This window comes from Heliconius melpomene, chromosome 13, assembly GCF_056956725.1.
Source record: "Heliconius melpomene rosina isolate 202511_hmr_F chromosome 13, ASM5695672v1, whole genome shotgun sequence".
In the NCBI taxonomy this organism is placed as follows: domain Eukaryota; kingdom Metazoa; phylum Arthropoda; class Insecta; order Lepidoptera; family Nymphalidae; genus Heliconius; species Heliconius melpomene.
Window position 1 is genome coordinate 14,203,641 of NC_140401.1, and position 13,682 is coordinate 14,217,322.

Sequence of the window (13,682 nt, forward strand, 5' to 3'; positions counted from 1 at the left end):
TTGATTGTTGTAACTAAATCAATAGTAGCTGCAACGGTATTTGACTTCGGTCGGAAACCATACTGTTTTTCAAAGAGAATTTTTTTTGATTCAAGGAACTCATAAAGGCGATTATGCAAAATTTTTTCGAAAACTTTAGATAAAATCGGTAGTACAGATATAGGGCGATAATTTCCAGGGTCTAGTTTACTTCCTGTTTTATATATAGGATTAATTTTAGCAATTTTTAAAGAGTCTGGAAATTTTCCTTCTTCAAAGCAGCTGTTGATGCATTTTGTCAGTTTCTCAGCCAACAAGTCTTTTACACATTTAACCACCTTAGTACTAATTCCATCTATACCAGTACTTGTGTTTGAATTAAAGTTATTGATTATTTTAAGGACCTCGTTCAGAGTAGCAGGTTTTAGTTTACTTAATACGTTATCATCATTGAGTTGGGTATGGTTAAATGTATTACTTTGTTCCACATAAGATATATTATTTCGGTTTGTGATCGGGAATTTACTTGCCAGCTCGGCACCTATTTTCGAGAAAAAAGCGTTAAAACATTCGCATATTTGTTTTGTGTCAGTGATTTCACCTGTAGAGGTATTAAGCTTTAGAGGAATTTGGTTACTTTTTGTTTTATTGCTAGTTAAATTGTTGATGAGTTGCCACATCATTAGAAGATTATTTTCACATTTTTTAAAAGCTTCGTAATAATGTTTACTTTTGGTGTTCTGAATAAATTCGTGCGTTGTACTTTGTTGCTGTAAAAAGTCGATTTTCAATTTTTCATTATCTGGTGTTTGCTTCAGGTTGCGCAGGAGCATATTTCTTTTATTAATTGACGATATCACATCTTTGTTGATCCAGTCTTTGCTTATTGGATTTAGTATTTTGGTCTTGATATTTTTGTTCTTTGAAATGGCTTGTAGTAAAAACTTTTCTATTGTTGTATATTTGTAATCTAAATTGGTGAATGAATCATCTTAGAGAGTTTGATAAAGGTGATTGTAATTGATTGCTTCGTATTTTAATCGTTTAGCTCGTTCCGGATGCGTTCTTTTTACTTCAAAATAAATTTGCTTATGATCAGAAAAGGCAGATTCAACGATAGACATATGGAATTCATTTTCTTTAAGATTACTGCAAACATGGTCCAGTATAGTCTTGGTTGTTTCCGTTTCGCGTGTACAATGTTCCATATCGATCTTGTTTAATATTTTCATCCCATTTTCTTTTAACACTATCTTATATTCTTTTATAGATTTTTTCCTACTAAGCAAATTTACATTAAGATCCCCGAAAACAATAGCTCTTCTTTTACCACTCAAGTGCTTACTATAAATATCTAAAAACAATTTTAAATTTGAAGGTGGCTGCTTGTATATCGCTCCAATATCTAAAGATAGGTTTTCTAAGTGGATCCATAAGAAATGATTACAGTCTACATATTCTTCGTCTATAAATGAGTGTTTCATGCCATTATGAACGTATATCGATACACCACCACCTCTTGTAGTTGTCCGATAATTGTAGTAATGGGTATAATTTGGTATGTTTAGTCTCTGAGCGTCATTTTCATTTTTTATCCAAGTTTCCGTCAAAACTATAACATGAAGTGTTGTTTCAAAGGCTGCTATAATGCATCTCAATTCATCCAGTTTGCCAGGTTTCACAATGCTACGAGCATTTGCATAGAGAAATTTGATTGATTTTTTTGAAGTTGTTATATCTGTGTAGTTGTTTGTAATTTCATAGGTTATAGATTTAGTAGTTGCTTTTACAAATGTAGGTTTTTTATTATTTAGTTTTTTGGCTCCTCTTGGTTTACTATTTTAGGGATTCCTTTAATGTATTTTATTTTAAGATTTTCTTCACCACTGTCTTGACGCTTCTTGAGTTCATTTCTGAGATTATATATGAATTTTTGTTGTTGAGGTGTTTGATCAGAGTAGATTCGCACGCCATCTACTTTTACGTTATCTTTATTTCGCAGAATGGTTTTTACTGTGTCTTGAGAGCTAAAACATAGTTTTAAAGGTCGTGTCTTCTTACTGTCATATTTACCCAGACGAAAAACTTTAATAGGTACAGGGCAGTCCGGGTATATAGTTCTAGTTATTTTACTTAGTTTTGTTTTGTCGGCGTCTTGCCGTGCTAGTGGGCTAGTCAGATCTTCCTCGGGTATTCCAGTTATGACTAAATTCTTGCTTCGTTCTGCACGCTCTTGGCATTCCACCAAAAGTGATTCACTATTATAGTTTGGCAGTTGCGAAACCGATGGTGCTTCCACGTTTGATTTTAGCTGCTTAATTTCGTTTTTGAGTTCAGTTATTTCTTCTTCATTTGACTTGATAACGTCTTTTAAGGTCTTGATCTCTGATTTACAGTTATTGTTTTCAGTTATTAGATAGTCCGTGGTGGTCTTTATACTGTGCAATTGTCCCACGATGGAGGTAGTATTATCAATAATAGTATTTATTTTATCATTTTGAATTTGACTTGACTCTCTAATCACCCCCAAAATTTCATTTTTAAATTCTCCAAATTGATGCGCGAACTCGTTTTCAGGAGTTTTTCTCTTACGCTTGCCTGCATATCTAATATCAGGTTCGAATGAGTCTAAAGCAATTTTAGATAAATCTGGTTGAGAGGTGCTACTACTACCCATTGGTATTTTTTGAGGCACTTCCTTAACAGGAGAATGCCGAACATTCATTTTGATTTTTTTCTAAAAATCATCTTTCGCTAATAACTGCACTTGTACTCTGTACGCACCTTTAGATCGTTCGAAGAAGACGAATTGCCGATGAGTTTCGCTGCGTTCCTTTCACTCTCGGTGATCGAACTTATGCAATGTATTGGAAATTGCACTTTAAGGATTACTTATGATAACGACTAAAATCCCGTAACGTATTTCTTTGCAATAGTACGACACGTCTGCTCGCTACGGTGGTCGGCGACCAAAAAAAAGTTTGGTATATATATACTTAAAAAAAAATAAGAACTATACATATGTTTGTTACGATAAACTCCACATGCAAATATTTATGTGTGAGAAAAAGATTACCTAATAACAATCACAAGTCTAAATAAAAAATATTGTCCTTACAACTATAACTGCATAAAAGTAAATTCTAAGTTACAAAAAGTGACAACAAGATTCGATATAATACTATATTTAACTTTATAAGCCAGTTTACTCCTAATTTTATGGAGTGATTCCCAAAAAATATCAATTGTTGCTGAATATTCGTTTTCTATGCGACACAAACGTGAGACTGGCGAGTTAGAGCCCAACGCGGTTCTGCGAATTGGGGGCTGGAAAAGTGTTACGGGATTTCTAGGGAATTTATAGGGAACTTTAAACTTAAACAACTGTAACAGGTTTTTTGATAACTCAAACCAAATTTGATACTCCTCAGTCCCCGCAGTTTTCGGTAAAAAGAGGTCCAGTTTTTTTTCACACATTAATATATAGATTATAAATTGATACCTTATTTCGCAAACCAGCTAACTCCATATGCCAATGTGCGAATGTATTATACACAACTCTTTTGTTATTTTTCAAGACATTACGAGTTCAGTAACAGAACTAACCACCGAGATAAGTCTATTATATAAGCAAACTAGAAATATTAAATATACCCACCAGGTATCCTATTTAATTCTTTATGTGAACTATACTGTCGCAGTTTCGAAGTGGGCAGACTTGTTTTTCTAGGAACACCTGTAGGCGGCGCCATTACTTGGTAAGGGCCTGAAATTTTCAATAATTTATTATTATATATTTTAACATTATTATACACTTAGGAACTTCTTTAGAGATACTAACAACATCAATAAGTTCTAGCACGCCCACAAGAATTTCGATGTAGCTTGATGAGAACGTACGACTTAGAGGTCAGAGCGCTTGGACGGTTTCCAAGAGGCGCAGGTTCAAATATCGCTACATTCAATTTTTTATTTTATATTAAAAACACGACGTTTATCACTGTAGTCACAATGTTTTTTTTTTTTTAAATATCGTAAAAATTTATGACGTGTTCGTAAAAATGTAAGACGTGTAACTCTTATACAAATATAGCATAATTATATAAAATAAAAGGTATATATGTTATTTTTTAAAATCATACCCGTTTCACTCGGCGACGTCCGACTAAAAGTCTTTTGTATTTGTATCGGCGATGTTATTTTCTTCTCAGGACTATTTCTCGCTAAGATATCACGTTTGGCCGAACTTTTCTTAACCATTGTAGCGCTATTTATAACTGTTGTATTCATATCATACGTTTTTTCCATATCTGAGGCATTCGCCTTATTTGTATACGATTTCTCTTCGACCATGTCGTAGATAGGAGAAATCGTATTGTGTAAATTTAGTAATTCGCTTTTGGATCCCTTTTTAAACGTCATTAGTGGTGTCGATGCTACTTGGGTATCTGTGAATATGTATAAAACATTTTTTGATTTCTAATTTACGTAGAAAATATTGCTTAACTACTTTTTAAATTTAATAACAAAAAGTTGTTTATTTATTTAGTAATTTTATATGAAACTAGTGGAATACTGCATAGGAATATATTATAAATAGTGAATGAAAAAAGTAACTACTGTTAAAAAGTAGGTAATCAGTAGTTATTGAGATTACCGCGTTCATCCAAACAAACTTTATAATTTTATAATATTAGAATAGATAACAATAACTCACGTGGATCAATGTTAGTTTCAGGTACACTTTCAGGCGGACTGCTCGAGCTGAAGGTCGCTGTGTCTGTACCTGTACTCTCACTGGAACCGACCATTGCACGCTCTTGGAGGTCCCATTCCTGTTTGAATACCATAAAATAATATGTTTTAAGATATACATGATATAAAAAAAGACTTCTTTCTTTTTGACCATATGTATAATTAGTATAAATATTAAAATTAATTCATGGTTTTAATAGATTAATAGATTAAACGGAGAAACGATCGGTAATTTAGCGGACCAATCGGATTATGACCTAATTCATTATTTTAACACAATCTTATTTACCATTAACCATGAAATCAAATACAATTAGCCAAATGTCACCTTTGTTTAGGTCAGTTTCAAACGTTTTTTTCATCTGTTTTCTGCTTGTCTTGCATGTATAGAAGGCAGAATCTTGTGTCAAGATATGTTATTCACTGCTTTACGCCTATATTCGAAACACTACGTGTTGAGTGGCAGAACTCAATGATGCGCTTTGTCTACTCAGCCAAGCAAGGAAATGAACACAATTCATTCACTCCTGTGGGAATCGAACCCATAAATGTCACAACGGTCTCCTTCTATAGTCTTCTGTTTCATGTATCTTCAAACTAAAAATGATAAAGTCACTAACCTCTTGCCGTAACGTCTGTTCACCAGAATCAATTAAATTAAGCGTGGCTGAATTAATATCGATTATATTATTATCATCACTTTTCACATAAACCATTGTAGCATCGATTGCACTAGATTTCGGTGAAACTTTCTTAAAAGTGGCACTTCGTTTCGGAGTATCTCTCGTTATCTCTTCTTTCTCATAAACATTTACAGCTCTTCGCCTAGATAATAGTTCCGATGCATTTACCATACTCTGTCGAGGTACCGTTATCGTTTGATTCCGAAGCTGTATCGTTTTAATCGGAGATAAATCTTGAGGTTTCTCCGTTTCCGTTGGCAACGCTTTCCTGGCTAAGGATAATTTCTGACGAGCTTGTATTATTTCGTTCAGCTCTTGCTTATCTAGTGTGACATTTAAGCTGTTCTTCGCTGATTCAGCCTTTTGAGTACCCATATCGTTGTAAAAAGCGTTATCACATTCGAATGTTGCATTTACATTTTCTTTTTCCGCATCGTTATCTCTTCGGAATTTATTATTCGCATAATGCAATGTAATAGTTTCGCTCATTTCACCATTTGATTTAGATTTAACTGGTGGTTGAACCGTTTGTGGTATAGTTGGTGTGTTATCACAGTTTTCATTTAACACTTTAACTGTATCGATTTGAGAGGCTTCTTCGCGAGATTTTGTGTAACTTTCCGTACTTTTAATTGAATCTCGTTTGGTAAAGCTGTTGAAAAGAGCGCATCTGGGTCTGGCAGAGAGAAGTTTCTCCGATTGTTCCAGATGAGTGAACGTTGCTGAACTAAATATATTAGTGTCTATATTCTCCGTTTTAGCTTTAGACGTGTTTGAGACTACGTATGATGAATTAACTGAACTGACTAAGCTTGGGGGTAACGAGTCCATCAAGCTATCGTTGTCCGGATACGTGGTCTGTGAGAGAAAGCTGGTGCTCATATCTTTTTCGTCTAAAATGCTGAGTGTCATACTGGTCATCATTGGATCTATGCTATCTCGGCCTGAAAACGGTAGACCTGAAAATGTATAAAATTTACTGTTAAGCTTTATATAGTTTTAATAAGTACAAACATTTCTAACATTTAAATTCTAGACAAGTAGGCAATTAGAAAAACAAATATTGTAAACAAATATTACGTTTTATACTTATCTTACTACATTACCAATATACTTGCAAGTCATTATGTGACTTATAATATGTAAAGTATCACAAACATTCGACATAAACGCGAGTGCGTCCAAAGGTACAAATACAGTTTTTAAGAAATTTCTGATAACATCAAACAAATTAATGTATTCTACAATTTCAATAACTGTAATACTTACCAGAATCCTTTTGCGAGATAGATTTCCTGCTCTCTAACGACTCAGGGTTAAAGTTTCCTGAGTTTTCCATTACGAGCGAGGAAACGAGACTCGGTGGTGACATTCTCATGAGTGATTCCCCACTTTGGTACATGTTGAGACTTCCACTTTCGTGCATCATGTTCATGATCCCCCTAAAAACGTAACCGAATTGTTTTAATTTGTACCCAATTATTAAATATACAAGACCGCATTAAATACAAGTCGTAAACGTATACCACTCAACACGCAATGCCTCCAAAATTCGGCGGAAAATGGAGAACCGAGTGTTTTTAGACTAGGTTCCCTGTGCCTAACCGCTAGCGGGACGTTAATAAAACAGAAATATATTTTATTTTATTTTTCGGAGCTATTTTTTTGTAAAAACCAGACATTTTCTCTGCCCCCTTTTATAAAACAGCAAATAGAAGGAAAAACAAATGGAACTTAGAATTAAGACACTCTATTACCCACGCAACGCCCAGAAAGAAGGGAATCAAAGTATTAATTTTCATTAGAGGGAATCTGATTTTTTACTAAATGACTTAATTATACTTGTGAAGGATTTTAATACACACGCATTTGTTGTATTTTTACTGAAACACGAAGATACCTATAGTATGTACCTACCTAGTTCAAAGATAGCTTCAATAACAAATTACTTAACAAAAATCGCACTGTGTGCAAGAGTGATTGTAAATGTATCTAAATTACACAATTTTACCAAATTTATTGAAAAATTATAAATGACATAATCTATATACAGGGTGTCCCAGGAGTCAACGATAAAACGAAACCTGGTGATAGATCAAGTCGTGACAGTTATGAGAAAAATATAAAAAAAAATCTTTGTCATGTATTTTTCATATTATATTGATTTTAAAAAATATCGCAAAAACCGACACCCTGTGATGGTTTTTCAAGTCCCAGGACTACAAATATTACTCTTTCTTCATTTTTTTTTCTGTAATGTAATCATGAGTAACCCTTCTGTGAATTACAGTTTAAGATTTAAACATACCTGCATCAGTTTTCAATAAAATGTGGTGTTTTTGCCAAACATTAAATTCAAAATATTTACTACACCCAACTTTAACCAACTGTACTATAAAAAAAATGTACTACACTGTTTTTGCAAGTAACTTTAAAAGTTGGCGCATTTAATCTGAATTCCGAAATGGTACGACACTTGCTGGATTACTTCTTTGTTGAAGAGAGAAAAATCGAAATACACGATAATCGGGATGACGTTCAGCTTTTTGGTATCTTTTCCGATACATTCTAGCTGCAACATTTGCGTCACATAACCATTCTCCATGAATGAAATGCATATTGGCAATGTGTCAAAGACCGAGTATATCGACTGCGAGACCCCGGACTCGAGCACTGTCCTTATAAGTCCAGGGTCATACCCTAAGTTGGAAAAGTTCAGGTACCTTGGATCCGTCATGCACGAGTCTGGAGGCATCGATCACGATCTCTATAAGACGGATAAGAGTTTGGACGGTATCCTGCGATCACAGACCACACCAGTGACCTCCCTAAACTAAACACTTAGCCCAGGCAACGCTTATCCGACTTAGGGGCTGGCCCAGGACTTATAAGAACAGTGCTCGAGTCCGGGCTCTCGCAGGCCATATACTCGGTCTTTGACACGTTGCCAATATGCATTTCATTCATGTAGAATGGTTATGTAACGCAAATGCTGCAGCTAGAATGTATCGGAAAAGATACCAAAAAGCTGAACGTCATCCCGATTATCGTGTATTTCGATTTTTCTCTCTTCAACAAAGAAGTAATCCAGCAAGTGTCGTACCATTTCGGAATTCAGATTAAATGCGCCAACTTTTAAAGTTACTTGCAAAAACAGTGTAGTACATTTTTTTTATAGTACAGTTGGTTAAAGTTGGGTGTAGTAAATATTTTGAATTTAATGTTTGGCAAAAACACCACATTTTATTGAAAACTGATGCAGGTATGTTTAAATCTTAAACTGTAATTCACAGAAGGGTTACTCATGATTACATTACAGAAAAAAAAATGAAGAAAGAGTAATATTTGTAGTCTTAGGACTTGAAAAATCATCACAGGGTGTCGGTTTTTCCGATATTTTTTAAAATCAATATAATATGAAAAATACATGACAAAGATTTTTTTTTATATTTTTCTCATAACTGTCATGACTTGGTCTATCACCTGGTTTCGTTTTATCGTTGACTCCTGGGACACCTGTATATAAAAGGACTTGTCCTCACTGACTGAGGTAAGACGCACGCACAGCCGTAACCGCTGATGGTAGAAACGTGAAACTTGGACAGTAGTTTCCTTTCGTAATCTGGACATCCACTAAGAAGGGATTTCGAAAAATTTTAACCCTAAAGGGGTGAAATAGGGGTTGAAAGTTGGTATGGAAAAAAAATTCAATCGGCACCGATTTTTATAAAATTTGAAATTTAGATTTTTAAAAGTATTTAATTGAACACGTGTTTCATCGTTTTCTAGAATTATCCCCCTAAGGGTGCAAATAAGGGGTTGAAAGTTTGTATCGAAAAATCTTTAATTCGCCACCGATTTTTATAAAATTTGAAATTTAGACTCTTAAAAATATTTAATTGAATATGTCTTTCATGGTTTTCTAGAATTCACCCCTAAATAAGCAAGCGAAGCTGCGCGCGTCCGCTAGTAATAGAATAAAAATAAAATATAATTAAATTATTACGCCGTAGTTTAAAAAGTGTTAACAATACATCCATCTACCTGCAGATGAAAGTTAAAATCGTACAATAACTAATGCTTTTTATTAATCAGCGAATTGATAAAAAAGCTATATCTCCAGTGAAATATAGCGCTATAAATATTTAATTTTTTTGTCTGTTTTGAACTATATTTATTTGAATAGTTATTTATGGGGGCTATCAGAAAAGGTGACAAAATGTTTGTAGTGTAGATATTAGTTAACTTTCTTATAATTCGGCTTTTCACTTAGGCAGATAATATTATGTAGGAATATTATAAGCAATTTATATTTAATTTATGGAGGAATTGAACTCTATAATTCTAAAGGTGCGATATATATAAATATGGGTGCACAAGATATATAGTAAGCTAGCGAGTAATGGAAAACCATTCCAATTATGTTCGTAGCAAATAGCTTTCACGGGTTTTTATCAAACCGATGCCAAGTCATCTTAAATAATTGACTGAAAGTCTAGCTTCATTGTTTTCCTTTTATTTGTTAACTATCAATTAATCCAGTACATTTTAACAAAGTAATTCTAAGAAGGAAATGAAAATATTTATTATACCTAGATGTATAATTAAAAATTGATTGCTTAATATAAAATACGAGATGACTTAATCACATAACGTACGATTAGGAGAAGTAATTTAAATTAAAAAAAAAAACCACAACTCTCTGATTACTTTAAAATTTAGATACAATAATCGTTAAATGTAAATAATAAATATATTATATTAATTATGTAACTTAAAATCTATAATTTCTAAATAATATAATAAAAACATATGATGCATATAATATGTCAACACAGACACTAAGATACATAAGAGCACAAGAACCGGTATGAATACAATACTTGTTGATACAGTTGACACTGCGATGTATTCACGAAAGGTAAGTCTAAATAAAGTAATCTTAGCTATATGACACCTTCTTGACGCAATTTACATATGTAAAAGTAACATTATATAAAGTATATATGATAGTAGCAGATTCAATTCATTTTACCTATTACATATAATTTTTATGCGTAATATGAATGGCTGGTTTCGCCGATGGTTGCATTTTTATTTCAAAATAAGCTCCTAATTAAAATTAATGCGACATTAGCTTAGAAGACCCCTATTTTTGAGACATTGTGTTGTCTCGCGGAACTAAACCCAGCGCTTTGTCCATCAGAGCACAGAAATGAAAATTATTTAAATGTACTAATCATTCCCCCGAACAGGGATCGAACCCACAACAGGCACTTATACAGTAAGACATCGCTGTGACATTAATTTCTTTTATTAATTAGGTATATTACTTTCTGATGTAATAAATAAATAAAAACAAAAATTCAAAAGTAGCAGCACGTAAAATATTTAGTTACAATCCTATCTAAATAATCCTATGCCATAAAGCTATTACAATATGAATATAAATTATTTATTATTCTTATCTTATTTATTAACGCCCAATCTTAATAATGTATCTCCGATCTCCAGTTAACGTCAATCTTGGATTTTTTGACATGTCTATCCAATCACTAACCTGCATGCCGTCCTCCATCTCTGTCTATTTCAATCTATGGTTGCACTTTATGGATTAGGATTGATTATTAACATCGGGCGTAATTCAATAAAAATTATAAAATAAATTATAAAAGTTTTCCAAAAACCAAGAAACGACATCTAAACGGCATTTCTATTTACACTTACTTGTTGAACGTGCTGTGCATGTTGTGAGCCGGCTGCGAGAGATCGATGTTGATGGCCTTGAAGGGCACGTGCTCGGGTATACGGTCGGACACCACATCTAGGTCTTCCAGCTGGAACATATGAAAATATTTTAAATTGCTAAATATGATACTAATAACTCATTCGTTAGTGTGTAGACACTCCGTTCCGCACTTTCTGCCGAATTCTGGAGGCATTGCGCTTTCCCTCGACACCAGGGCGAAGAAATGGAAATATAAAGTTTAATTATTATCTACAATTTTCGTTAAATTAAAATTTTAAAACAGTAAAATGAGAATGGGGTGCACTTTAAAGAAATTACAAAATATATAATTTTAAGCTTTCTTTCTTGGAAAAAAAACTTTAGACAATACCGATTCTGTGCATTGAGAAAATAATTCTTATAATAAATAAATAAATAAGAGTCCGATCCGATTTTTGCTTAGCTAATATTAAATACAATCATCAAAGAAAAAAAAGTAAGTATTTATATTTATTGTTCATTTATTGTATAGAATCAAACGTAATACGAAATCTATCTGTAATGAAATTGAAAGTTATTAAACAGTCACGACAATCACGCTATACACAATAACAAAAGTAACAGTTTTAATAACCGTTTAGATTCGCATATAAAAACACGTCGTGGTATTGTGTAAGGAATATACATGTATTACAAAATAAAAATGTTTTAATAAAAGTAAATAGCTCAATAAAAACATTTTACGATTTTTTGATATATTCTTTTGCATAAATAACCAATGATAAATTATCGGCACTAAACTAGACAAAGCTTTTATAGAAGCATAAATATTTATACAATGCACAAGAATCGAATCCCTACTCCCTAAATCAACAGTTAAACTAACTAAATGTAATATCTGTAATAACTTAATGTATATCTAATAAATTGTTTTAATTACAAGGAATTCCATGAAAAGTATCCGTACTTTGAAAAATAAATAGATTTTTATAATTTTTATAGATTCATACAGTTCTTTACAGTTCTTAGACATTAATTATTTCATTACATTCTATATAGTGTACAGTTCTAAAACATATTTCATTTCTACTTATCCTAACTAATCCTAATTAAAACTATGACGATTTCATTCGATATCATAATAAACAGTACGAGGTAAGAAATTCTTTTCCCACCGCCATAAACCCGATCATTATTAAGTCAGCATTTTATTCTGTTCGGCCGCCTGTCAGACGAACGTATTATTTTATAACAATCGTTCCGTTGTGACACCGAACTCTATGTAATAAGTTAATAATTATTATTTACTTGTTATAATTTATTATTATAGCTAATTAATATAAAGGTTAAATTGTTTATAATTGCCTCTTAAATTAATATTACTATTTATTAGTATATAAACATTCAATTATAAATTAATCATGAAAATTAAACAGAGTCTATAGGTTATCACGTAGTGTATTAATATTTTTAAGTGTCCTTTTATTCCCGCACTGCACAGTTGGCAGAAGGAATCTAGTGTTGTCACACCGTTTTTCACTTTCCGCTCATCTTTCGAGACATGTCATGCTGAATAGCGCAACAAAACACCGGGAATCGAACCCAATAACCTCTTCTTCTTCTTCTTCCTCTTCTCGAACCTAATAACCATCGCGTGTAAAGTCAGGCGCCGACGATTATTATTCGGCGACGTAAGTTCAGATAACAATCATTAAATAACAACTTTCAAATATATTATTAGAAACAAAATAATAAAACTAAATTACTACAGTAACATAAGAATTGTCATTGTATTGTGTTTCAAGTATTTTCCGCATCTTACACCTCCCTTGTATAACGAGTTGTGGTCTAGAAACGTATCGTTTATATTTTACACTAGTTTTTGATTTTGTTCCGGTGTTTATTTTACATGTAAAAAGTAAGGCCGTCGTCGTGCAGGGTTACAAGCGTGCGACTGTACATGCGACGGTTGCGGGTTCAATTCCGACTCGGTGGAATGAAATTTTACATTTTCATATCCTCGCTAGGCAAAGCGCAGCGTTGACATCCGCCATTAAACACGCAATGCGGGATACATTGTGAAACTATAATAATAACGAAGTATTATGGAAATTAATATTTTTAATATTTAAACAAATAATGGTTTTGAATTGCTTATATTTTTACATATATGTAGTGAAAGTCGGAAAAATTAAGATACGTTACTTCATTATTCATACGTTCAAGCATTTTTGTTAAGGAGAAATTGAATCCACAACTATAGCGTACTGTAAATTAATAAAAACTTAAATATAAAACATAGAAAAGACAACAATTTATCACATGGCGGCTATCTTATGTTAACACTTAAAAACTGTTACAGCTATTTTGAGCGAATAGGAAGTCGGATGACTGAGTTTATTTAGAAAAACAAACGCTTGGGACAGCGTTGTTTAAATATTTAAGTGCCCACATTGGATAACATTATACGGATAGAATATTCTAGAAGTTTAGTAGAATATTCTAGATCTAGTAAAGAATATTTAAATATTTAGGTT

The 13,682-nt window shown here is 32.8% G+C and overlaps 1 protein-coding gene across 2 annotated transcripts in view; it reads right to left on the minus strand.

The window, feature by feature from the left end:
* Nucleotides 1–13,682, minus strand: part of LOC146533064 (uncharacterized) — a 38,287-nt gene that overhangs the window by 12,415 nt on the left and 12,190 nt on the right. For both annotated transcript variants that reach the window (XM_085196948.1, XM_085196947.1), the window contains exons 4-9: nucleotides 11,145–11,254; nucleotides 6,687–6,859; nucleotides 5,355–6,376; nucleotides 4,697–4,814; nucleotides 4,122–4,427; nucleotides 3,638–3,745 (exon numbers count right to left, since the gene is read on the minus strand). In XM_085196948.1, the coding sequence (XP_085053074.1) occupies nucleotides 3,638–3,745; nucleotides 4,122–4,427; nucleotides 4,697–4,814; nucleotides 5,355–6,376; nucleotides 6,687–6,859; nucleotides 11,145–11,254 (1,837 nt within the window). The remainder of the gene's footprint in view (nucleotides 1–3,637; nucleotides 3,746–4,121; nucleotides 4,428–4,696; nucleotides 4,815–5,354; nucleotides 6,377–6,686; nucleotides 6,860–11,144; nucleotides 11,255–13,682) is intronic.